General features: G+C 37.7%; 1 protein-coding gene across 1 annotated transcript; it reads left to right on the forward strand.

The window, feature by feature from the left end:
* The first annotated feature begins 833 nt into the window (after positions 1-833).
* Positions 834-27,982, forward strand: LOC140243388 (protein C-mannosyl-transferase DPY19L1-like). The gene is made up of 21 exons (XM_072323069.1): positions 834-921; positions 3,243-3,267; positions 4,638-4,725; positions 5,805-5,942; positions 6,936-7,056; positions 7,691-7,842; positions 9,370-9,461; positions 10,679-10,778; positions 11,394-11,471; positions 12,369-12,455; positions 13,090-13,146; positions 14,067-14,147; positions 16,228-16,329; positions 17,320-17,391; positions 17,958-18,064; positions 20,592-20,619; positions 21,224-21,343; positions 22,829-23,003; positions 23,699-23,798; positions 24,842-24,967; positions 27,661-27,982. The coding sequence occupies exons 3-21, from the start codon at positions 4,654-4,656 to the stop codon at positions 27,806-27,808; spliced, it is 1,956 nt and encodes a 651-aa protein (XP_072179170.1). The 5' UTR covers positions 834-921; positions 3,243-3,267; positions 4,638-4,653; the 3' UTR covers positions 27,809-27,982.
* The last annotated feature ends 2 nt before the right edge of the window (positions 27,983-27,984 follow it).

A 27,984-nucleotide genomic window follows, 5' to 3' on the forward strand; every position in this document is an offset into this window, starting at 1 on the left:
ACTGCATGGATGAGATCTGTCAATCGGATGAGAGCTGTCAATCGGCCTCAGTGTCATGCACCCCTTTCATGTTTTCCCTTATTTTCTCTTTCCTTTCCTTTTCAGTTCTTTCTTCTGGGTTTTTTCTCTCTGTCTTCTGCGTAATTCTATCTTCTTCTTTCTTTTCTGCTGTGACTTTCCTTTCCTCTTTCATCATCCTGCACTTTCCGTGACAATGTTTTCGAAACTCATGTATTTTTTTTTTTTTTTTTTTCTTTTTTTGACTGTACCTTTTCCAACGACCGCGCGAGAAGCCTGGCGCGCGAGCAGCCTTGCTGAGAAGTCTGCTGAAGGTACCGAGCCGGGCTGGGCAGAAAATACGATCGTCGATTGGGCAGCTCGAACCGAGGCCAGTGAGGGAGATTTATTTGATATATCTGTAATATATTATTTCTGAATTATTTTCAATAAAATGAAAATAGTATAGAGTAAAATTTGAAAATTTAAAGTAATTTTATGTCTGGATGTGTGTACAGTGCAGGACCGACCTTTCGGTATAAAGCATCTATGAATATAGACTTGGTGTAAATATTCCTTGAGGAATGATAAACGCCAAATGAAATCAAATAACAACAACAAAAACAACAACAACAACAACAACAACGAGTTGCGTAGTGATCGATAACAATTTTGATCGACTAACTCAATCGGAGCCTGATCGCTGATCGATCGCAAACGAACAAAATTGATCGTGAATAAACATGGCTGGCGGTAGGAGAAGGACGACGGAGCAGACGACGAACATCAGATCGGGGCGAACAGAAACAAAGAAGGGCAACTCTTCGCGAAGTCAAAGAAGTAGGAAAGAGAATGGGATCCGAGAAGAACGACCAGTTGTCGCGGGGCTTCTTTCTGGCAGGAATTTTCTTATAGTGAGTCTCGGTAAGTATTGTCTTTGCATTGTAACTGAACGAGTCAAAACTAAAAAGCGAAGTGTATTGTGTGTGTAATGCTGAATGTGTTACCGAGGACCGGCCGGTGGCAGCATCCGTCTCCCTGCTTACCCGGCGATGTGGCTTCGTGTCCGCTGCCACTGTGGCACATTTGAGCGGCCCGGTGGGGTGGCGTGGCACGTTTCATTCGTTTGTGGCAGTTTATTATGGTCAATATGTAATCAAGTGGGTTGATGATAATATGCATTTATTTAAACTGTCCTAAAAGGGCATTGCCCTCCAGACCAGACTCTTTGACTTCTCAACTTTTTTTATATTGGTGTTGATGTTGACATCTCTTGCAAAAACTAATGACACAGCCACAGTATGAATGCATTTATGATGAACTGAGAGTTTAAAAGACTGTTATTAACACTTAGGCCTACATGTATTATCACAAAATATCAGTAAACTCCAAGTTTACCTGTAGGCTGTAGACACTGTCACTGATTTGGGCTTAGTAAACCACTGCCACTAAAATCAGCTGTGAAAAGGGAGATTCTAGACAAATTTCTAGTTTCAGTTCCGACAAGTTAGATGATAGATCATACTATTAACATCAAATAAAAGTGTGACTGTGAAGAGTAGAGCTTAGGGTTGGATTTACCAATCATGTGTAAGACTCAGACTCGGAGACAGAGTGAAGAAGCACTTCATTTTCCATATGATCTAGACCAAAGACGCTTAGCTGAAAAGACAGGAAAGTGCACGCTAATCCTGTACAAAACAAATGGACAGTGCGCGGTCCTCAAGCGTATCATTACGCACATCACCTGAGACCACTCAAAGACGCTTGATAAACAACAAGAACATCTTCAAAGACAGCGCGTCTCAGGTGATGTGTGTCTTTGCCTGAGACGCGCTGTCTTTGAAGTTGTTGTTTATCAAGCATCTTTGATTGTTTTTAGATCATGTTGTTGACAAATTTTTACCTCCACGAAATAATCCTTATTACTGGTACTTTAAAATCTTGTTCTTCAAAATAACGCCCTTAATCCACAAAAAGCTGACTATAATTTTTAAATCTTTTTAAGATAATAAAAATACCACTACCTTTGGAAATGAATGATGTTCCTACGTACATGTATGTAGGTGTACCGAGTTTGTACCTAGCTCTCTTTTGTATCGTTATGTAGGGTAGCCATTTTGTGTCCATTTTTATTGCGCCCCATCCTATTGTTATCTCTACTATCTATGATTTAGACTGTAACAGTTTTACTATTACAGTGCAATGATGGAGTTGAGGTATGAAGTATGCAATGAGCAATACACATATCCCTGTTTGTTACAAGATTATTTCATCCTCTCTTCAATGTCATTTAAATTAAGGAATAACTTTTTGTTTTTAGATATTGTTTGATAAATTCTGACTAATCTGTGATAAGTGTGAATGTTCAACAGTAACATTGTACATTATTGGTACAAGTGAAAATTACTGGTGGTTGAAACATCAAAATCATAAAGTGCTAGTATCAAAAAGAAAAAGAAAAAAACCCAAACATGACAATGTAGGATAGCATCTTCTGAAAGTGCTCAATGAACATACAAAACGTTTGTGAAATATGGCTGTAAATTATACACATGGAAGCATGCATAAACTTTCAACCATTAAACTGTTGAAACAATGTTGGCCTCACTATATGATTGCCTTTGCCTTGCAAGTTTTTCCTATTTTCTTTTTTATGTTTGTCAAATCATGCACATCATGCATACTATGACCCCACCTATATGTACTATGATTGTCACATGATACTACAGTGACTCTTACTGATTGCTGCTCATGCAAGCTTCAAATTGTGTAGACCTACAATGTGTTGTCACAAAGTCAGCATCTCTTTCCATAGAGTACTAGTAAGTACTGAAATCCGAAACTGGTTTCATTACACAAAACCTTTGCAAGCGAGTTGAAAGTGGCAGTGTGTGGGTGACCCATAGAGTAACACAAGTTTACTGTGAACTTGCTAGACAGAGGACTTTGGACTATTTTCTTGTCAACCTCAGCCCTTCTTAGGTAGCCAGGTTACCTTCATGTCAAAGAACTTGAGACTGTTGAGTAATATTCATATTAATGATACACTGAGAACTTAGTTTTACCAAAACCTTGACATTCATCATAGTGAGCTGAATAAACACCAAAAGCAAACATAGATCTATCTGTTGAGTGTTTACATTTGCCTGTCAAATTTAATCTAGTACATGTGCATGTATAGATATGTCATAACTGATTGTCATTTTTCTTTCTTTACTACGCTACATCATGCATCATGGCAGCCTTGCTGGTAGGATATTTGCATGGGTAAGTACTTATACCTCAGCTACTACCAACAGAAAAATTACTTTTTTTTTTGTCAGAGATTCCCATTGTGACTTCATTATACCACATCCACTGATGTGCCAGCTGTTACTGAAAACATATATGCATATGGTCAAAGCCTGACTCCTGATATTTGCACAGCTTGTATGATGTTTAGCTCTGAAGTATTCCATGATTTTGGGAGCTCTGTAAATCACTCCTAATGGAGAGCTTTGACTCTGTATCACATTCTGAGATAATAGAATAATAACAACAATTTGAATTCTGTTGGCATGATGTATTATACCCATATTGATGTATGAGTATTAAAAACAGATGTTGCACAGTTCAGAGCGATGTGTTATTTGAAACAAACTTAATGATTAACTCTTTTCAATGAGAGGCTAATTGCTGGCATTCATTAAAAGAATTAAATTTAATTTCAGAATTTGGGCTCTTGCATCTTACTTTGAACCACTGCTTTCAAATATGGTGTTGAAAATTTTCCAGTACAGTCACCTAATTACACATCTTTACAATGTCAATAATGCTCATAATGCTACTCTGTATCATAGATTTATCAACCCATTGAGGACGAGTCCCGAGTATAATTAGGCAGGTGTCTATGGGAAATGTCTGTTGTAGCAAAATCGGTCCGTCCTCAACGGGTTGAAACAGCTACATGTAACTACACATTTCTTCTTTTGGCTGACAAGGACTCAATGTATTGTGTCATCGCAACAGAATATAAAATGAAAATTATTTTGTGACTTGTTTTCACTTTGTCCTTCTTCAGGAAAGCAGAGCAAAAGATATTAAGTTTAGAATATTACTTAAAAAATGGGTAAATTCAAAATTCTTGAAAAGGGCCATTCACCATCCAGAAATTATTTTTACTAAAAACAAGGCTTTGAAAGTTTTGAAAGGTTGTTTTTGCTTGCTTCAGTGTAATGGTAATAACCCCATTTATATTATCTCTGAGTCGTGTTTTGTGGGCTCTTAGTTGTGTCTCACTAATTTAATTCCAGACTGAAATGAGTCAACCTGATTAAAATTACACTTTTTTACTCTTAGTCTTGTTTGCTTCCTGTTGGTGTTTGTAGTCATCATATTCATTTATTATACTCATGTTAAGGTGTGTTTGTTTTTTTATAGAAATTTACTGTTGCTTTTTTAGGAGCTCTTTATTATTATTTTTTTTAATTTTTTTTTTTGCAGAAAAACTGAACCCAATTATTGTCAGTCGTGTCATGGGATTTCAGTTTTGTTTATTCAAATCAAGTATAGTAGAGAAGAGGCATAGAATATCACATACTATTTTAGATTTTTGATGCATGATTTTTTTTTTTTAATTGCCAATCCAATCATGACAGAAAACACATCTCCAGCATGTTCGAGAACGATCGCTTCTTTTCCCACCTTTCGGACCTGGAGCGAGAAATGACATTCAGAACTGAAATGGTAAGTAATCCATTGCCAGTTGAAGGTTTATGACGTCATTTGCACTGAAGCCTTGACTCTCTTGATCATTGAAGTCTTATGTGATAAAATATCAAAGCAGGATACAATAACTAGACTGCAGAAAGAGAGCAAATGCTTAACTTACCCAGCTCTGCAGTATGTGTTGTCCCTGCATTCCACTTGCACCTGACATTATGTTCCATAATAAAGATACATGTAGGTAATCAAATCCTGAGAAATAGTTGTACCTTATACCCAGACAAATGACTGGCAAATTAAGACTTCTATTGTTATAATTCATATCACTGTACTAAAGATGAAACTAGAGGATTGCCAAATTCAAAGTATCAATCCTGCTGGCTGCTGCTATGCATACAATGTGCTTACATTTATCTTGCTGGAATTGCTGCCGTAAACTTCAGTGTAACTGAGTACTACTCAGAGCTGTTGTGCAAGTATTAATTTTATTGCAACTGGACCAAGTTTTGCTATAAAAAGAAAAAAAAAAGAAATGTAATTTGTCTGTGACCAATATTAAAATATAATGGAAGATGGAGGAGAGAAAGAAATTACCGGAAGAGAAAATTCTATGCCAGTATGAAAGAAAGACATGTTCTTCTTTGTAGGAAATAGTCATGTAAGGTGTGTCTGTCTTTTATTTGTTTCTAAGTGACAGAGTAATGTGTATTGAAACAATAAAAGTGGCTGTTTCCTGGAAAAACAGTGACTGTTTACATTTGTTCCCAAACCTGGGTCCCCGAACAGGAGCCTGTAGAATATAGCTTCTGTTTTCGATTGATGTACTTCCTCATTCATATTTGTTAACTGTGTTAAAACCTTGATCACAAGATGCATTCATCTGGTTTACAATGAAATTGTCCTCTAGGTAGTTCACAAATATCATGCTCTAAATTATTTTTTATCATTAATGCTGCCTCATACAGTGTATACTCTACACTTTTCCATCAAATTGTGGTGATATAAAAATTGCTAGTTTTGTTTTTAGAATCCACTGCTTCATATCAATATAAAGTCCAAGGCAGTGACATGATTTCATTTTTTTTTTCAAAACGTTGCAGGGTCTATATTTTTCCTACTACAAGACAATGGTGAAGGCTCCAAGCTTTAGCCAGGGACTGCACGCCATAATGAGTGACAATGTCACTGAGTACCCCAATACCATCAATACACTCAAACGTTTCAATGTCTATCCAGAGGTAAGTATTGACTATGTTAGGAGTAGGATTATCGCATTATCCAAAATATTGATAATATAAAGGTTTTTGCCTTTCATCAGAAGTCTTTTAAGTCCATGACAGTGCATTGTAGGCATCCAACATAAGTTTCATATTTTGCAATACTACTGGAAGCATTCTATATATATATATATATATGGACCTAATACTCTTGTCATTTAGTGCAGCCCCTTCTGACGAAACAATTAAACATAAATAAACATTGATATCTCATACTTGTGAGCATTTGCAATAACAACTCTGCCACTGTTGAGACATGATTTACCTTTTAAAGGAACAGTGGGTCCATTGTTTGCATTTTGCCAATGTGGACTGATGTCCTTGATATATAAGTTGAATGACCCATGCAGAAAGGAGGACTCATGTTCTAATTCTTGTAGTACCAATCAAAATTCTGCACTAGGCCCTATTGATTTCAGTATACATGTAATTGTATGCTGTGCCACAAAAGTAGTGACCTTGTTTAAATAATACCACTTAAGAGTTAAGGTTCATGCTGCAACATTGGCAACCATAAACTGTGACTAAAGAGTGGCATTGACATGTACCAGTACATGCATGAATTGGCGGGGTATGCAGTAACACGTTTCGAGTTGTTCATTGCCGCAATGCAAATAAAGATCGCTTCAAGTGGAGGTACTTGTCACATGGGAGTCATTTCTGTTGTGTGTGTGTGTGTTTTGGGTTTTACCCCATTATTTTTAAGTAGATATAGCTAAGAATACTCATGTCAAATGCTCATGACAAATATCCATGATCAACGAAATTTAATATCATACTTACTTGTAAATACTTGAATATTCCTCTTTTTTTTTCAATTAACCCAATAAAACTTGATAGTATTTTGTCAGTAAGCATAGTGACCACACTATAGTACATTTAACTGCAAACTTGTCTAACAGTTGCACTATTGTCAAAGAGATTGTGATGTTTTAATACAAATCATTTTTACAGGTATTTCTGGCAGCCAGTTTCAGAATATATGAAAGTGTCACAAAGCTGCTGGACATCAAGACTAAGGAGTGTTACACAGTCAACAGGGGTAGAGGGCTCAGTCCAGTACTAAACTGTGAAGGTATTTATTCAATGTTTTAGATATTATCTTTCTTTCTTTCTGTTTTTTTTTTTCTATAACTGTCACACTTCGATTGGATGAATGATAATCTACATCTGTTTACAAGTTTCCATAGATTCCCAAACATGTATACTAGCAAACCAGAAACAAAGTCATGGAAATGACCATTAAAGATGATCAATATCGAAAAGCACTGGAATGGAGGTGGCCATATTATATTCTACATGTGCATCAACCCCCCCCAAAAAAAAAAATAAAAAATAAAAAAAAAAAATAAAAAAAAATGAAAAAAAAAATAAAATGAAATGAAATAAAAAATAAAATGAAATAAAACAAAAACATCAAAAATCCAAGAATTGTGTAATTGTTCCATTATTTTATTTTAAGAGTCTTCACAAAATATCAGATGGTTTATCAAATCTATACTCACCCAAGATTCAAAATAGATTCATTCTGGAGGAAATATTGATGTCATGACACTAGAAAGTGTATATTTCTGTGAAAAATAAGATTTCCAAAGAATTTTGATTAATTCAATATATGTAACTGACAGCATTTATGATTGTGGCCTCTGTTGAATTTAATAGAAGTACAGATGTAACTGGATTTTTTAACCCCCTTCTTCTTCTTGCAGGAATGGGGGACAGGGCATATTTCTATGTGAATGGGATCTTCATAGAGAATGGCTTGTTTGTGTCTCTGCTCTTCATCTTTGGTGCATACTTGAGCCATAATATCCTCGGGGGAGTTCTCACTGTGCTATCTTTCTTCTACAACCATGGAGAGGTATGTCAGTTTTCCAGCTGCAAGAATATTATGTCAAAGGAGTCTATGTCTCACTTTGCATGAATTAGATTCAAAGGCAAATAATAGTAAAAGAAACTAATGGGCCTTTTCCATTCTTAGAGAAAATATCCTTTTTCACCCACTTCATTTATTTTTATGGCCTGTGTTCAATGGGAAGAAAATTTTATGTTGTACATATTGTGGGCAGAAAGAAGGAGATGATTTGAATGGTTCTAAATCGAAATGCCTAAAGCATTGTGGGGTCTTTTGCAAACCATTATTCAAGTCTTTGAATGGGTTTTGCTTCATTGAATCTTACAGTGATAAACTATGTTGTCTGCACCACAATGTATACATTCACTTTGAGGACATAGTTGTAACACCCTTTATCGTGCACAGTACTAGAATATATTTATTTTTTTTTTTCAGTTTTGCTGTTTGAATTGATGAAAAACATCCTGAGTGTATACTGGATATAAAGGAAAGCTGTATCTGCTGCGTCCCTTCCAAATTGTATCCAAGGTTTGCTGTATAATTTTTTTCATGCAGGGTGATCTACATTCAAAAAAAAAAAAAAAAAAGTCTGTCTGTGTAATTTGTGTGAATGTACATTGTATGCCACAGGCATGAAATGGACCAGTGCAAAGCATAAAGTCCCTTCAAAGGACTGTACAGTACTGGTTGAGGTGGGGATTCAGGTTTATAACATTCCTAAGTGAGATAATGAGAAACCTCTTATGAAAATATGAAAGAGCATGTAATTTTAAGAAGGATTCAACGTTTATTTAATAAGAATTGGTTTTCAAATGGCTGAGATATCCAAAAAAGTGATAATAATAAAAGGCAACAGGCCACGCCTTTTATTAGGATCTCTTTGTTTCACCTTGTTTTTGGATATCTCAGCCATTGCAAAGCCGATTTTCGTCAAATAAACTTTTGATACCCCTTAGAATTGCATGCTCTTTGACATCTCATTGAGTGGTTTCTGAATATCTCGCAAAACATTAAAAGCTAAATCCTCACCTCAACCAGAACTGTACAGTCCCTTTCAGGCTGGGGCTGTATTGGGTGTCTAGATGCACTCTGGTGCTTTCTTAGCCATATTTGTGAACATCAGATAAGATTGAAGAAGCCATGATCATAGCATAACAATCTTTAGCTAGATTTTTTGTAAGTTTGTAGGCATGTACCCCCCTTGTATGATTAATTTACAAGTTACTATTGTCAGTGTGTTGCCAATTTCATGGTGCTGTGCTTTGAATGTCTTGCACTTTTTAGGATATCAAGCAGAATGTTGTGGTGACATGCTAAAACCCTAGGTAGCTGCTCACATTGCTGGTGTCATGCCTAAACCCCTTTGGCATCTACAGATGATATCGGCAGGGCAAATGAAGAGAACGTTTTGTGTAAACATGCTTTTTCCCCGTGACATTCATATATTACTTTTCCTGCTTGTCAAAGACCAGGGATTATTGTTGTCCACCTGTTTTGAGATCTGTCATGCTTATATTATGGTTATCTTGGCAGTGTACCAGAGTGCAGTGGACACCTCCGTTGAGAGAAAGCTTTGCCTATCCCATCTTTGTGCTGGAGATGTTCTTGGTCACACATGTTTTAAGGTACGGAAGTAGAAACAGGATGATGAAACAAGCAATGCTTGGAATATGTTTGTGTTAATATCATTACCTCTGCCAAGGGAGGAGGTTATGTTTTCATTACCATTGGTTTGTTTGTTTGTCCGTGTGCAAAAGAACTCAAAAAGTTGCAAACAGATTTGGATGAAACTTGCAGGAAAGGTTGAGAATGACGTGCAGAATAGATGATTTTGGTAGTGATCCGGCAATTCTTGTGGATTTTTTGAAGGATTTTTTATATTTTGGCAGGTACATGTAGGGTCAATGAACTTGGGAGTTCAAGCTGCGCATTTTTGAGGTATTCATATGCACTCTAAAGTGCGTGCTCTAGTTTCTGCAAGGGCGAGGCGTGCCGCGCAGCTGAGGGTTGATGACGTAACAAAAGGCTTCTATACTACAGTATTTGGAATTCGGGCGATTTTCAGCATTCATACATATGGGTGGAAATCACCGATTTCTATGGAAGAACAAGATAATTGGTGGAAATAAGCTGTCTCAGAGTGCTTCTCTAGTTTATATATTTATTTTTTATTTTTTGCTGCAAATTCCTCTAATCCTATGAATAATACGCATTAGTGATATATCAAATTATGGGAGTCTTGTAACTAAGCTAGCAGTGATGACTGCTAGGGGGAAAAACAAAGGTTGCAGTTGCAAAATCATCAACCCAAACGTGAGTTTGATAGTGTTTTTGTGTATAAACATGTTTGAGAGTTGGGAGATGATCTTCCAGCAGGCATTCACTTGATGAAAACATGTGAAGCTGTGGAAATTCCATATCATCTTTTTGCATGTAATGTCCAATTGGGATGAAACTTCTTTTAATATTCCTGTCTGGTTTTCTGTCTCTTTAAGTCAGTTTGAATATGGTGTGGATTTGTTAGACAAAATCGATGATGTGAGACGAACGGAAGCGTGACAAAAGCTTTCATTGTACTGCTGCATTTGGCGATTTATCGATCGGTTTGGGCGGGTTTGTGGGTTTGAGCAGAATATGCGAAGTTGGCACGCCGTCGACTGAGTCGGATGTGTTGGCACATTAAGAGTTAAAGGGCATTGTAGAAAGATATGTTCTGCTGGGAACCTGATTGAAAAAAGGCCACCTGAAGATGACTTCTTGTCTTGTACAATAGGTTACAGCATGGCATGGCATAGTATAGCATTTTCATACATGCTTTAAATATGAAAATTAATCTTCACAGAATACAGAAGCCTGGATGGATTCATAGCATCGCCATCAGTCTGGGTGTGGTCGGATTCATGTTGCCATGGCAATTTGCTCAGTTTGCTCTTCTTACACAGGTAAATCAACTTTTTTCAGTGAAACATTGTATTCTTTGTTCATTAGTTCAGAATCAGATTTTTCTCAACTTGGTGAAGATTTATTGTATAAGATTCATCTACTTATGTACCAGTGGTATCTGGTTTTCATCAGACTCTCGATTTGTTTTAGTTCCACCTTTAGAGAAATACAACCAGTTGTTGTTTTTTGTCAACATACAACTGCAAAAAATCAAATCAAATTGAATCGAATCATGAGGAAAGTTCTGTGTGCCATTCTTTCAGTACCAGACAGGAATGTTACATACATTGTAGGACAGCCATTGTAGGGCACAGTTAGATGCAAGATATCATATCCTAAAGCAATCTATGGAAGGAAGTTACTGAAGTATATTATACCATGCATTTGGGTTCATTATTTCATCATTGTGATATCATGTTCCCTCCACCTCTGTTTTCATGTTGTTGTTTTTTTAACACTGTTGTTACTGCTTCTCTTTCTCCCATACAATTGTATTTCTCCTTCCAACTTCCTTTTCATACAGTAATACGTGCCCTTTGCCCTTCTGCACCATGTGTCTCTTCTAATAACTGTTTCACTCCATCTCTCAATCTCTCTCTTTTCTCCAATTCCAGACCCTTGCTGTGTTTGCAACCTACATGCTGGGCTTTGCCAGTTCTCAAAAGGTCAAGTGCATTCTTCAAGGTCAAAGTGTGAGTAGCCAAGGGGTCATGTTCATTACCTGTTTCTGTATCTCGCAGCAGGGGAGAACTGGCAGAAACCATTAGAGCTAGGCCTGTTACTGAATATTTCTTTTTCTTTGATTTTCAACTTTGTGTTGTTTGTTCACTCTTTCTTTCTTTTTTCTTTTTCATACAGCAATTAGGATGATTACCCTTATTGGTCCAAGTCACTCCTGTCTATTGTAGGCCAGCAGAAACTAGTAAAAGTGATAAGATTGTGCTTGTAAAGTGTTCATTATGTGGCAGGAACTTTGAAGTAAGAGGATGTTTTCATAGATTCATGGTTTCTGAGGTACGCAAATAATGTCCTGCACAACTGGTGTGGTTTCTCATGGGCTTGGCCAAGAAAGATTGATGAAAGTCATATGTCATAATACACAGAGTATTTCCGCATATTACAATTATATTCTGAGGGACAATGAAATGGACATGTGTAGTAAGGCTAGAGTGTTTTGTTGATGCTGCAAATATCTCTTAGCACTACTGTGAGGATAAGTTTAGGGTATCATTAGTGAAGCAATTTGGACTACAACTCATCAGTAGCTTTTATTCTCCTTGTGACTAGAGATGTGAAATTAATTCTTTATAAAGTGGGGATATTGTCCATTTAGAATGTAAGTACCATGGAACATCTTTTTTTATTGTGTAAACTTGTAATCCCAGATAGTGTGTCATTGCTGCCTATGTTTTCACTGGCAAAAGACATTTTTTAGACATTTAAATCGCGTACAATTTCACATCACACTGCTGTAGGACAATGTATTGCATGACTAATATAGAAAAGCTGGGCATTACATGTTTTCATTTTCATTGGTCAGTTAAGTCCCATGTCTTAACAGCACTAGTGCATTCTTCTTTTCTTTCCAGATTGGATTGCTTGTCAGTTACATCATGTTATTTGGAAATGAGATGCTTCTAACATCCTTCTTTACATCTTGTCTTCTCACAATCTGGGTAAGTTGAGGTAAAACAGACCAAGCACTATGACATGCCCTATTTCAGATGTCATGAAAAAAAGAAGGATATGGTGCATGTGGCCTATGCACAAGTAAGGGGTAGAATAACTCAAAGATAGAGGCTTCGTAGTTCATTAAGCAACATTCCACCAGAGATGATGCTGTTAACAGTGACAATTCCAGCTTTTAGAGCTTCAAATGTTTCCATCATTAAGAGATACACAGGTACATTTAATCCTTTCTAAATATGATATGCTGTAAAGTGGAAAACAAATTTTCACCCATCAGATTACCATATTATCTGTGTCTCCCCCCTCTTTTTAACCAAACACAATCTAAGAATTGTTTCTTCATTTTTTTTAATGATAAAGTATTATATTTATATTCTGAGGACAGTTAAAAAAAAATGAGACGATACCTTTTTCATTCATGCAAACAAACTCCAAAGTATGGTACAGAATAGAGGTACATTGTAGCTTATGCTGTGATAAGTATAATTATGCTCTATACAATGGTGTCTGTATGATTTTGAATAAGAGGAAAATATGCTCTGTTCCATTTTTTTTTTTCTCAGAAGTTGATGATGTACATTGATGTACATTGTATCTTTATTTCCTTTTTCTTTACTGTAGATAATTCTGTTTTTGGAACCGCTCCTGGAAAAACTTGAATACAGAATTGTGATATGGGTAAGTTTATGCACAAAATGTGAGATTATTCTGTTATTGTACTCACCATACATTTGTACTTTAGATACAGATTTCTTTTCTTATTTTTTTTTCTTTAATCAGAGTTGAATGATGACATTACTGGTATCAAGCTTTGTAGTCAGTGCTTGGTGGAGTACAAGATTATGTTTATACATGTACGTTGTATCTTTGGGATTAAAGAAGTTATTGACTGTAAAATGTACACTAAGTATTCTGTTATGGTAAATTGACATTGATGATACTTTCATCATCATCAAACAGGTGACCAAACAGGGACAACTGGTTTCTGAACTTTTCAGACACATTGCTTGTGGTTGTTGGTGGGTTTTTGTTTGTTTTGTTTTTTTTTGTCTTTAATAAGAAGTTGATGTTTTGTTGTGTTCCCAACAGTTCCAGTGTACACTCTTTCTACCCTTCCCTGCAAAAAAAATTTGCTACCCCCCCCCCCAAATAAAAAACATACAAACAAAGACCCCCCCCCCAAAAAAAAAAAAAAAAAAAAAATGACAAAAAGAAATGAAATAAAAATAAACAGCCCAACAAAAGATTAATCACATCTTAAGTATGTTCATTATCTGATTGTGCCCCTTTTGGTAGTCTTTCTCAGAAAGATGACATTGTACATTATGCTGTATTGTATACCGGTATGCACATTTTTCAGGGCAAATATTGTACTACACTGTACAGTGCACTCCCGTTTTAACAAACACGTTTATGACGAAATTCAGGTTACACCGAAGTAAAAATTTATGCTCCAACATTATCAGCTCTATGTTCTTTATTGTTTGTTCGTTTGGTTATAATGAAATTTCGATATAACGAAAGTAAACTGCCGGTACCAAGCATATAACGGGACTCCACTGTACTGTATCATGAGATTGCTTCACGTTTTCTCGCAGTTGTGTCAGTTGTGCCTATTACTTGGAGGAGTCTTCACCATCAAGCTGGTCTTGTCTACACTCCTTCAGACAGAGGATGATGTAAGAACACTCCCCCTTATTTGTTTATTTGGTTTTTTTTTATTAACCTGTTGAAGACTAGTTGTCCCCGCCGAACGAGTTCGAGCAGGGGACTATGAAACGGGCTCCGTACGTGTGTGTGTCCGTGTGTCCGTCCGTCCGTGTGTCCGTCCGTGTGTCCGTGTGTGCGTCCGTGTGTGATCAAAATCTTCAATTTGCTACTTCTCTGTCATTTATGAGCCAATTTTGATTCTGTTTGCTTTATATGATAGCACTACATGGGAGCTTTGAAACTTGTACACAGAATTTCAGTCGTGACCTTTGACCTTGACCTTTGACCTATATTGTACATTTTGCTACAAAATGCTACTCCTTCGCCATTTCTAACCCGATTTCGATTCCGTTTGCTTTATGTGATGGCACTAGGTGAGGGCTTCAAAACTTCTACACAGAATTTTGACCTTTGACTTCTTTGACCTTTGACCTTGATTTTTTGACCTATATTGTACATTTTGCTACAAAATGCTACTCCTTCGCCATTTCTAACCCGATTTCGATTCCGTTTGCTTTATGTGATAGCACTAGGTGAGGGCTTCAAAACTTCTACACAGAATTTTGACCTTTGACTTCTTTGACCTTTGACCTTGATTTTTGACCTATATTGTACATGTTGCTACGAAATGCTACTCCTTCGCCATTTTTAACCCGATTTCGATTCCGTTTGCTTTATATGATGGCACTAGTTGAGGGCTTCAAAACTTCTACACAGAATTTTGACCTTTGACTTCTTTGACCTTTGACCTTGATTTTTTACCTATATTGTGCATTTTGCTACAGAATGCTACTCCTTCGCCATTTCTAACCCGATTTCGATTCCGTTTGCTTTATGTGATAGCACTAGGTGAGGGCTTCAAAACTTCTACACAGAATTTTGACCTTTGTCTTCTTTGACCTTTGACCTTGATTTTTGACCTATTTTGTACATTGGCTACAAAATGCTACTCCTTCGCCATTTCTAACCCAATTTCGATTCCGTTTGCTTTATGTGATAGCACTAGGTGAGGGCTTCAAAACTTCTACACAGAATTTTGACCTTTGACTTCTTTGACCTTTGACCTTGATTTTTTACCTATATTGCACATTTTGTTACAAAATGCTACTTCCGGCGGGGACATATGTTACGCACCGCGTAATTTCTACTTTTCCTTGTTTCAAGTATATTTTGGCAGTGTCTATTGCAAATGTGTGTTTCAGTTCATCCTCAAAGGGTAAGGAGAGCCAGAAGAGTGTGTGAATTCTTGTGTATGTGTGTGTGCGATGACCTTTTAACTAAAGTAATGTTTCTTCACACACCGGTTTCTTCACTATGCTGTAATGTGAAATTCTGTGCTGTTTATGCTTTTCTCCTCTGTCAAAATAGTTGAGTATTAAAGTACAAATTTGCATTGACTGCAGTATCCATTCTTCTTGTAAGGAAGGAAGCTGCTGATGCAATGATTCTCTGTATTAACCCGTTGAGGACGAGTCCCGAGTATACTCGGGCAGGTGTCTGTGGGAAATACAATGTTGTAGCAAAATCAGTCCGTCCTCAACGGGATAAGAGATGGGACACCACCTTTGGCATACTGTAAATGTATACACTGTACAGGAATAAGATACAGTGAGTGATTTCAAGTTCGGTGCTAGTGCTAGTGCTATCTCAGCACTAGCACCGGCGATAAAACCGAACTTGAAATCACGTCGCTGTTGGGAGTTGACCTCAAAATTATGACGCATTTCCGATTGCTGGTGCTGGGCTCGATGTTGAATGTCGTCTGCTGAACCGAGCTCTGCCGTTTGCGTTAGCGATTTAATGTACATGCTTTTTTGCCATTGACTATTTACACTAGCCCCTGGGGATTATCATTTTCATAATTTCAAGTTCGGTGCTGGTGTTAGCGTTGCTGTGCGAAACCCACATTCACGTCCATAAGTAGATCTTTGTTTTATGTGCAAAGTCTAATTAGTATGCTGATGTAGTAGCAAACAAGGAATAAACCTTCAGATTTTCAAGCTTTTCGTGCCACTTTTCCCTAAGGTCCTCTTCTCTTTTGGTTTCCAGGCTCACATTGCCAATCTATTTAGGTCCAAGTTTTCTGACTACAAGGACTTCCACACCATGCTATACACCTGTGCTGCTGAATTTGATTACATGCAAACTGCGGTAAGTTTGTCACACAGTGCCCCCTTTATACATAACATCATCTGTGAAATCATGCTTCAGTACAATTTCAGGACACATTTCCAACCTCGCTGTGTTATTTCTTTGCTGTAATAGAAGAACATAGAAAGAATTGGACCCTTTAAAATATGTGTTCATTTCCTTTAACTCTTTATGTGCACGTTCGCATGCCCAACTCACTCGACGGCATGCCAACTTCACATATTCTGCTCAAACACACAAAGCCGCCCAAAACGATTGATAAATAGCCAAATGCCACAGTACAAGGAAAGCGTTTCTCGCGATTCCATTCCTGCCACATGTAGTTTGCATTTTATGTGGTGAGTGGCTATCAAACGGTTTTCCCTACTGGATTTGCGGGTAAATTCTAAGTTTCAAGCACTGTTTTGTGTGCAAAAGTCATGCCTCTACAATAATGTAGGAACTGGTCATTTATTATAGAAAAAACGATCATAGATTTGTCATACAATTTACGTTACAACTTTGCACATTACATGTCCAGGGTATACGAAAATCTATTGAACTTACATCATATATTTGAAAAGTAGAATGTTTCCCCAAAGCATGACTACATTGCTGTCTCAGAGTAATGTGGCACACAGGGGGTTTACACCATGGCACATAAAGAGTTCAAGCTTCACAGTAATTCTGTTGAATCCATTTCAAGAGAAATTGTGAAAGTTTGCTGTCATAGACTGATTCTTGCAGTGAAAAAAACAAAAACAAAACAAAACTGCTTTGTATATGTTACAGACACATTCATCTGCAAGTGAATACAACAACAACAAATCTTGCTAAATGCTATGCAGTCATGTTAAATTGAGATGAGAGTGAATGCTTCAGTAAGACTCTGTCTGTTATAAATCTCTCTGTTTGCAACTGGTGTTTATATGTTTTACCAAGCACCATGCTAAGCATTGATAACCACCAAACATAATTATCATGAAATTACACTGTGTGCTTATTTCACAGACCCTTGTGAAGTTTTCCCAAACATTATTGCTTCCCAGTGCTGTGGTGGCCGTCTTGGTATTAGCTTACCATGTGAGTATTTACCATCATCATATCTCATACAAACACTGTTGGAAGATGCATACATATCACTTGGAGGATCCTGAATGAGGCCTATGGGAATTTCAGAATCTTGTAGGGAACTTGTTTGATGGCTTGCTGAAGACTTGTAGAATGTATTCTGACAATGTTAGCATCCATTTAGAGTATTAAATATGTTGATAAAACCAGTTTTTGAGCTGTAGTTTAGATGAGACTATGATAGAAGATTTGCCAGTTATACATTACTTTCTTTTGACATAGATGTTAGGTCACCACAGTGCCAATCCTATGGTCAAATATACATATGACATGAAAATCAGGTGGATACAAATGAAAAGGTGGGTTCTGTGATCAGGCAAGGTCCATTTTTACTTAATGTCATATGTGCACTCATGAATATTCAACTCACTAATATTCATCATTCTTATTAGTCCTTGATTCAACATGTTTGTCACACCCATGATAATCAATCATACAAAAATTATCTATGAAGGTTCTTACTATTTCCTGGTTTTGTTTTTTTTTTTTTCACTCCCTGTTCTTGCCACATCCTATAGTTATTCAGGGAATTTCTGCAACCAAGTGTTCAAGGAGGGCAGGGCATATCAGAGAACTTGACGAATGGCCAGAGCATTTCAGCAATAAAAGATCCACCACATCAAGAGTAAGATTGAGCTTCATTGCAACTGATTGACAAATTGCCCTACATCGACGTAAATAAGCACTGAATTGATCAGTGTTTTTTAGTAGTAGCCATGATAAAAATATCATGGGCGTACATACTCGAGCAGGATTCGAACCTACGACCTCCTGATCACCGGACAGGCGTCATCTCCACTAGACCACCGAGCTTTCGCCCGACAGCAAGTGTTGGTTCTAATCCTTATAGCATGCAGCGGGTACTGCTTTGTTATTCAAATTCATGAATTTCTTCCGTCGAGATGTTTTCATTGCAACTGATTGACAAATTGCCCTACATCGACGTAAATCAGCACTGAATTGATCAGTGTTTTTTTAGTAGTAGCCATGATAAAAATATCATGGGCGTACATACTCGAGCAGGATTCGAACCTACGACCTCCTGATCACCGGACAGGCGTCATCTCCACTAGACCACCGAGCTTTCGCCCGACAGCAAGTGTTGGTTCTAATCCTTATAGCATGCAGCGGGTACTGCTTTGTTATTCAAATTCATGAATTTCTTCCGTCGAGATGTTTTCATTGCAACTGATTGACAAATTGCCCTACATCGACGTAAATAAGCACTGAATTGATCAGTGTTTTTTAGTAGTAGCCATGATAAAAATATCATGGGCGTACATATTCGAGCAGGATTCGAACCTACGACCTCCTGATCCAGGATTAGAACCAACACTTGCTGTCGGGCGAAAGCTCGGTGGTCTAGTGGAGATGACGCCTGTCCGGTGATCAGGAGGTCGTAGGTTCGAATCCTGCTCGAGTATGTACGCCCATGATATTTTTATCATGGCTACTACTAAAAAACACTGATCAATTCAGTGCTTATTTACGTCGATGTAGGGCAATTTGTCAATCAGTTGCAATGAAAACATCTCGACGGAAGAAATTCATGAATTTGAATAACAAAGCAGTACCCGCTGCATGCTATAAGGATTAGAACCAACACTTGCTGTCGGGCGAAAGCTCGGTGGTCTAGTGGAGATGACGCCTGTCCGGTGATCAGGAGGTCGTAGGTTCGAATCCTGCTCGAGTATGTACGCCCATGATATTTTTATCATGGCTACTACTAAAAAACACTGATCAATTCAGTGCTTATTTACGTCGATGTAGGGCAATTTGTCAATCAGTTGCAATGAAAACATCTCGACGGAAGAAATTCATGAATTTGAATAACAAAGCAGTACCCGCTGCATGCTATAAGGATTAGAACCAACACTTGCTGTCGGGCGAAAGCTCGGTGGTCTAGTGGAGATGACGCCTGTCCGGTGATCAGGAGGTCGTAGGTTCGAATCCTGCTCGAGTATGTACGCCCATGATATTTTTATCATGGCTACTACTAAAAAACACTGATCAATTCAGTGCTTATTTACGTCGATGTAGGGCAATTTGTCAATCAGTTGCAATGAAAACATCTCGACGGAAGAAATTCATGAATTTGAAGATTGAGCTTGTTTGCATGGTTTCCCAGTCAAAAGTTGTATGACATTGCCAAGTCAGAAAATCTTGCAATGACAACCTCAGATATATACCTATTTTTTTACCAGTCATCCACTCTCTGAATGTGTGTTGATATCTTTGTATAATTGATTGATTAGGTTTGCATTCAATATTACATTTTGTTTCCACTTTGAACGAGCTTTTTGCAAGCATTCGGGTTGTAGTGAGTAAATATTTAGCTGACCTGAACCAAATGGCTCAAGGGAAGCATTGTGCTCTTTCACCATATGATATCTGGCATGCACAAACTTTTTTCATGTTTCATCTTCTTCTTGAATACTTGGGGTGATGTGACCAAACTTGGCAGGAATCATCAATGGGGGAGGTGATCAAAGTTTGTACAAATGGTAGTGGTGCCTCCATTGGAAACCTTTACGGAGAAGCCCAAATATTCGAAATTAGGAAAGCATTTCCTAAGGGGCACATCTGCAGCAATCCCTGAATCTCAAGAATTTTGGATAGTTTGCCTCAGGTAGACTGTCATTAAGAACAAAGTATGATGTTCAGGTATGCACCAGACCAACAGGTCTCTTGTTGAAGGAGCAGGCTATCATAGAACTTGGACTTGTTTTGAAAATGGTTCGTGAAATTAGTCTTGTCGGCATTGCAAACCACAAACTCATACCTGGTAAGTCACACAGAAATGTATCCACATGTGTGCTGCATTTTTTATGCAAATGCAAATATAATATAAAGAGGAAGTGTTAAATCAGCATCATAACTTTGCTCAAATCAAGTTGCAAGTTTTCAGAATAGCGGTTTAATCCGTAGTGTGCATTAGATGAACAGGGAAAAGTAATGTATCATATTTAGAAAGTGCTTGGAGTAAGAAGATTAGTGTTAAGCTTTAACGAATACAACAGATTCTGCTTTTCTGCTTACTCATACATTACAAGGGAGGAATATTAAAGAATGCCATAAAATATAAGCTGTATTCTGATTCTAAGTCTAAAAGAAGTTAATCTGTCTTCATTTTTTTTTTGTCTGTTTTGCAGAGAAATAAGATGCAAGCCACATGCAGAGGTAAGAAATTTTCGCTGTTCTTACTGTAAACTGGAATAATATTTGATTCTCACAAACATGCCATCAGTAGAGACTTGTATGTTTCCAGATTGGACATCAGGTGATACACTGTATGTCTGTTTTTCCATTTGTCAGCAACACCCACTGAAAAGAAAGAAAGAAAGAAAGAAAGAAAAACAAAAACCCTTGCAGGTGCTACTCTATTTGTTGACTATACAGTGTAACTCCCTTGGCATAGAAGAGTATTTCCCAGGATGCCAATAGTCTTGTCACAAACACAATTTCTTGAGCATCAATGTGTTACTCCATATCATTTACCTTTTTTCATAAAGTCACCTGCATGCTACCATGTAGCTTAATTTCAAGTCACAGTCTAGTTTGTTGTTGAGTTGTACAAAGACAAATAATCATGGATGTGGTTTTGTCATATCATAACCAAAGCATGGACTCGTGTACAAGTACAATACATATGTTATTTATTTTGGCAGCCAGTATCTGAAAGCCATTAAATGAGAATCGGTGCAAAATGACAGCTAGCATTGTACTGGTACTAATGTCAGACCCTCTCTCTCTCTTTCGCTGTCTTCTTCTGCACATGTTCCAGTTGGTATATCACCTGTTCCAGCTCCTGGCCTTTCTGGTCATGGCAGTCCTCATCATGAGATTAAAGGTCTTCTTCTCGCCTCATCTGTGTATAATTTCCAGTCTACTGGCTTCCAAGCAGGTAAAGTAAACTCTATTCACTCTTACATTTTGCTAATTCTTACCCCCCTCCATTATGTATGTCTTGTTTTGGTAGCGAATAAGTGGCAATGTTATATTTAGGTTTCTATAAGAGAGGATAGATATTGACGAAGTGTGGAAGGAGGAGGAAAACCAGTGAAATCAGAAAAAGGGTAGGCAGAATTAAAGAAATATGTAAGCAGGAAAGACATTAGGGAGAGATTGAATAGAATAGTGAGCAGTGTGACACTCTGTATTGCTTTGCATTTTGGAAAGTAGGTTTTATAGCAAGAATTCAAGCATATTTGGAATAGATGACTACATATAAAAAGGAGATGTCAAAGGAAAAATTGTCAACAGAACATGCCAGGGGCCATGTAGACCAGTTCGTAATTCCACTTTGCGCATGAGCAGAAAAAGGTCATTTGTACCAACAGGCATTTTGGTTTATCAATTCACTGAGATAAGCATCTGTGATGTGATGATTATTCATGAGATCCTTATCTAAATAGTGCTTGCCAGCACATCCACCTGACAGCAAACCTGGTATTTGGCAACATCAAAAGAAAAAGGTTGTTATTGCATTCAATGCGAAACAATGAATTAGATGCCTGCTAAAGTGTCAACTGACGGACTATTCTCGTCACCTGGTCTAAACTCGAGTTCATAATTTGTTTGAACACAAATTCCATAAATTGTTATGTCGGGCAAGCTTATGCCTTACACCGCTTTGATAACGAGTGAAGTGCCTAACCAACTGAGAAAAAAGAAAGGTCATTTGTACCAAAGTGTACATGAGCTAATTACAAACTGGCTTATTCTCAGGGCTCATACAAAGCATCAAATTTTAATAGCATTTTGGACTTCAAATCATGAATTGCTGTACTGAGAGCTCAATTAAGTAGGGGGTTCATTAGCAACCATGACAGCAAGCATTTTGGTGGGAAAGTCTTGGCACGTACGTGTATATTATACATAGCAATGTGCACGTGCCTCTGAGAGGACCTAATTGCAGAGTTAATGATAAATTAGTATTCCAAGGGTGTGGTTGATGGTGAAAATTAATAGAAAACTTTAATGATACAAACAAGTGCAATTAGTTATATGGTGTGTCCACCAGAATTCACCAATGTTCAGTTTTCTCCCAAGAAAATCTTTCTTCAGCCCTGTTTTTGGTACATTATGGGATTATTACATTTGGCATGTGCTTCTCAGTAGATAAGTTTGTCTGTACCCAAATATTTTATAAAAATCAACATCAGTGACATTTTGTGTACAAAACAATGAGATCTGCTCAATTTCTAAATCACACAGAGTTTGTCCTACTCCCTAAACTTGTATGATTCCTGACTGTTTTATGTGTCTATTTTTTCCCCACATTTTTCTGACTTTTGTTTTCATACAAAAAGACATCATATCAAGATGGATTTTTCCCTTTAAAAGGAGAAGTTGACTTTGTTGTTGTTGTTGTTCATGTTTTCGTTAGGTCTTCAGGTTCCTAAAGAGGGCTGACTACCATCAGGCAGGAGTGGTCCTTCTTCTGGCCCTGATGTCCATCCAGGGTGTGGCCAACCTCAGGCATCAGTGGAACATCAGTGGAGACTTCTCCAATGCTCCGCAGGAGGAGCTCCTTGAGTGGATCATGGCAAACACTCCTCAAGGTATTGAACCCATATTACTTGTTGTCATCATGCATTAACCCGTTGAGGACGAGTCCCGAGTATACTCGGGCAGGTGTCTATGGGAAATGCGTGTTGCAGCGAAATCAGTCCGTCCTCAACAGGTTAAGGTTTTGCAGTTTGTTTTCTGCTGATCTGCTCAGACTTCCAAAAACTAAGAGTCAATGAATTAGGGGGGGGGGGGGGGAGGGGGCTGCACTCTATCCTCCAAATCTATATAGATTGATAGTTAAGTTCTTACAGGACTATTTCATGGACTTTTATGACTGAGTGGGATTTTCCTATTAACCTGTATGCCATCACCATTTTTTATGGGAGTATGGTAATTTTGCACAGATTTGATATGTACTACATCCAATTCTTGTAGCAAGCAGACAGTCAACTACAGTCATGTGGAAAGAACAAAAATTAGATAAATGAGAGAGAAATTCTGTCTCTTTGTGTCATTTTGTTCAGTGCTCAAGGAAAGTAAAGAGAGAATTAAAAATAAAGAGATGTCATTCTAAGTATAGAAAGTATATAAAGACAAAAATGAATGACAAATGTATTATGTGTACAACAGCTTGGTGTAATTTCTGCATATAAAATTTGCATTTGCCTCTGACATATTACATGTGTCCCAGTGCCCACTGTCATGTTGCTGTGTCATTTTACTCTTCCCAAATGTGATGTTCCAGATGCAGTGTTTGCTGGTCCGATGCCCACTATGGCATCTGTGAAGTTGTCAACAGAAAGAAGAATTGCGAACCACCCTCATTATGAGGATGCTGGGCTGAGGTAAGATTGCAAGTTGCTTTGAACCTCTGTATTGCTTGTCTAGTTTCATCTCTTGCATGTTACCTTCCCAATGCTCAACATCCATTCACAATAACTGGAGATTTCATTGATTGGCAGTGATCATAGACAGCTGGACAATTTGCCAAAATTATGTTTATGATGCTTTAATATTGAGGTTCACAGTGCAGCACTGAGTGTGAGGATTAGCAACAGCACATATAAAACTTTATACCCTGTATGCATGTGAATCATCGCAAAGTACCTCTGGCATTGTAAATAGACATGTGGTCATTGACAAGGATGCAAACTTGGTGAGTAAATTCACTCTGGGAACATGATATATAAAGAGTTGAACCCTTGAAAAGTTTGGTGCATGGATAGCAAGAGATGGAAGAATAATACATAGATGTGAATGTTTGATTTATGTTGTGGACCCCCTGTTAGATTGACTCATCTTTAACCCGTTGAGGATGAGTTGATTTTGCTATAACACACATTTCCCATATACACCTGCCCGAATATACTTGTGACTAGTCTTCAACGGGTTAAACAACTACGAGGTTTCCTTTTTTTTTCACAGTCAGTGCATGGGACTGTGGCATAGTTTGATATTTGAACAGAGTAGCTGCCATGTCCCTCCTACTAGTAACAAACCATGGGATACAGCAAACTGAGAATGAGAGTGAAGTACTGTAAAAGTCCATATTTTTGCGTGACCAATTTTTCGCGCTTGGCCGGGTAAAAAGAGTTTCGTTTGTGTTTAATTCTTCGAAATCAAGACATCAACTACTGGAACATATGGCACGCAAAAATACTTGCTTGCATGTATTTTCGCGCTAGCTTCTGGTTGCGCGAAATGCGCGAAAATTTCAACACCGCGAAAATTTCCACTTTTTAACCCAAATGTTGATAGTATGACATGTAATAAGTATGTGACATCATGATCACATGATCAAGACGAATGCTCAAGCATTTCCAGCCTTGTTATCATTTATCAAAATGTATATTGATTTTTTTTTTTTATGTATTAATTATATCTGTAGAGCCAGGACAAAACTAGTGTATGCCATGTTCAGCCGCAAATCAGCAAAGGAGGTTCACTTGGGCTACAAGAGCCTTGGTGTGCAGTATGCCATCATGGAACACTCCTGGTGTGTGCGCAGGTCAAAGTGAGTCATGATTTTTCTACTTCTTTTTTTTTTTTTTTGTATGATGCAAATGTGCCAGGTTGATACCTATTGTTGACCATTGCTAGTCACTGTACTCAGTTAGGCTTCATAATGTTCCTGAGATGTAAAGTTATGGTCTGTTTGTTTGTGTGTGTGTGTGTGTGTTTATTTGTGTTTATTGTTTGTACTTTAGGAACTGGCAACTGAAGTGATGGTTGATAAAAATGATTCATATTTTTCGCGTGCATGTAGAGATAAGTACAATTGTATTGACATTACGAACCCCCATTTGAATGTACTGTATACGCCGAATATTTCGCGAGGTTTTTATTTTCACGAATTTCGCGAGTCAGGTACTCTTTGCGAAATTAAAGACACGCGAAAATATTGACTCTGATCCCAATGTGAATGTGACGTATGCGTGTACACTTCTCTGTTCAGTACAGGACTCCACGATCGTGAATTTAACCACTCGCAAAATCATCAGGAATTCCCGATTCACAAAAATTTAGACTCGCAAAATATATGGCGTATCCAGTAAATTGTATTACTGGGAGTGGTACACAATGAAAGATGATGTATTTGATATCATGACAGAATTCATATAAGACTGTTATGATCACCTAAATGTGTGAAACCTCAAGAACCCTAAACTAGGGAGAGAAAAAAAACCCAAAACAGAACAGTAATTATGTGACAGCTAGATGTATGAATGCTTGTATGTATTGAATTTTCCAGTAAATCAAACCTGAATTTATAATATTCTGAGCTCCATCCCGCAGTTTTGACTTTCTCATTCATTGTTAAATCATCTCGGTATTAGGGAGCTTTAGATTTTCATGATGGGGACGTTAAGAGGGAAAAAAACATGTTCTGAGCATGCGCAGAATCGCGTATCACAGTCGATCTATTTATAGCACGCATCGCCTGAGTTTTCACTACGCGTTCTTTGCTATTTTTATGTCCGCTGAATTCACGATTTAGAGAGTTACAACTGTAAAACATGATATATTCGCAGCATGAATTTTTCACAAATTGGAGCCAACGGCCTTCATGCACCCATCATATGGGGGCGCCATTTTCTTTTTATGCCTCCGCAACGAAGTGGCCGGAGGCATTATGTTTTCGGGTAGTCCGTCCGTCCGTCCGTCCGTACGTCCGTACGTACGTCCGTACGTCCGTCCGTCCCGTTTTGTTTTTGTTGATATCTCAAGAACCATGTGGTGGTTTTACATCAAACTTGGTATGAGGGTATATCCTTGAGGGATAATACTTTGTGTGGATTTTAGGGTCACAAGGTCAAAGGTCACAGGTTATTTTGTGAAAAAAAAAAATTGAAATTTCATGTTTTTCTCCATATCTCGCAAATGGTTCAAGGTATCTTCATGGAACTTAGTATATATGCTTGTACCGATGGGCAGTGATTATCTAGGGAAGTTGGGGTCATGGGTCAGAGGTCAGGGGTCAAAGGTCAAGGTCAACTCCTCAAAATATCACTACTTTCCTTAAAATGCAATATGCCTGAAGGTTTGTTTTTTTTTAACTTGATGTATGGCTTGTATTACCCAATATATATTTTTGGGGAAGTTTCTTGCCAAAAGGTCAAAAGGTCAAAGGTCAAGTGAAAGTGCTAAATTGCACTTTTTCCTCCATATCTCGAAAGTAACTCAAGGTATCATCATGAAACTTACATATTTATGCATGTTCTACCTAACAGTGATTCTCTGTGGAACTGTGAGGTCAAAGGTCAAAGACCAGGTTTAGATAATGCTATTTCCCCATTTGATACTGAAATTATACTTTTTCTCAATACCTTGAAAATTACTCAATGCATAAACTTATAAAAGGGTCAAAAGTCAAGTAGAAATCATCAGTTCCCCAAATACCTGCACTCTGACATTTTAATCATTCATCCAATTGAACCTAGTTCTAGGAAAGTGGACATTCAGCACATTTGTGCCAAACCTGTCATTTTAATATTTTGCCAATTGTGTGAAACTGTCATCACACATTGTCAAGACATTGTACTATAGACCTATTAGGAGAACCATGCATTATGGCGGAGGCATATCAGTAGCCGTAGCGATATATCTAGTTTATAGGTTGCGTCCTAGCATAATCTAAAGCTACTTTTCAACACGACGCAGGAAAGAGGAGAACGTCAAGCTCAAGCGTCATCTCAGACGTCCGCGCCGCAAATCTAAAGCTCCCTGGTATCAGGTCTCGTGATGCAGTGCAAAAACTGTTGGTTCCATGGCTGACAATGCCAAAATTACTCTATCAGAAGAAAAAAAAAAATAAATGAAAGTAGGAATTCAAAATATTAAAACAAAAGAAGAAATGCCTCATTAACAAGACTGCAGTGATTTCATACCTGCCAACCGTTCAGTTTTAATCTGAATATTCAGATTTTTCACTGAAAGAAAATGCATTCATTTCAGTGTATTCTGATTTTTTGGAAATATCTGTTAATAGTAAAGCATATAAAATTATGAAAGTTCAGATTTTTAAATCTTCTTTGTTCAGATTTATTAAGTCTCAGGGTTGGCAGTTGTGTGATTTTTAAGATATGATATATGAGATATGAGTATGACATGAATGGAGAAAAATAATAAATTGTCATCTCATTAGATGTTGTGTCAGCTTTGTTATGAAATTTCTTGTGATACCTACTCTCCTAACTGCTGTCACAGACTTGGCTGCAGCATGCCAGAGATTTGGGACATTGAGGATCCGGAGAATGCCAACAAGAAGCCTCTATGCATCCGCCTTCAGGAGAGTCACTCCCCGTACTTCACTCCGCTCTTCAACAATGGAGTTTACACTGTCCTCAAGGTGTGACGTTGCCTCTACCTCCTGGGGTGGTCTCGGTTGAAAAGAGAACAATCTTCGATAAAAAATGAGCAATCATGGTACAGTGTAGACTAGGTGATGTTATTCAAGCAGTTCAAGTTCAGCATTCTATGGCCTTTGATATTACCCATTCTGAATATGTCAAAATGCTAACAAAAACACAA

The sequence above is a fragment of the Diadema setosum genome, chromosome 20, assembly GCF_964275005.1.
Source record: "Diadema setosum chromosome 20, eeDiaSeto1, whole genome shotgun sequence".
NCBI lineage: Eukaryota > Metazoa > Echinodermata > Echinoidea > Diadematoida > Diadematidae > Diadema > Diadema setosum.

Excerpts from the sequence above, each read along its gene's own strand:
- LOC140243388 (XM_072323069.1), top strand. The coding sequence starts at position 4,654 with ATGTTCGAGAACGATCGCTTCTTTTCCCACCTTTCGGACCTGGAGCGA. Across the intron at positions 21,344-22,828 it reads GTCTACTGGCTTCCAAGCAG|GTCTTCAGGTTCCTAAAGAG; the intron begins GTAAAGTAAACT and ends TGTTTTCGTTAG. Across the intron at positions 23,004-23,698 it reads CATGGCAAACACTCCTCAAG|ATGCAGTGTTTGCTGGTCCG; the intron begins GTATTGAACCCA and ends GTGATGTTCCAG.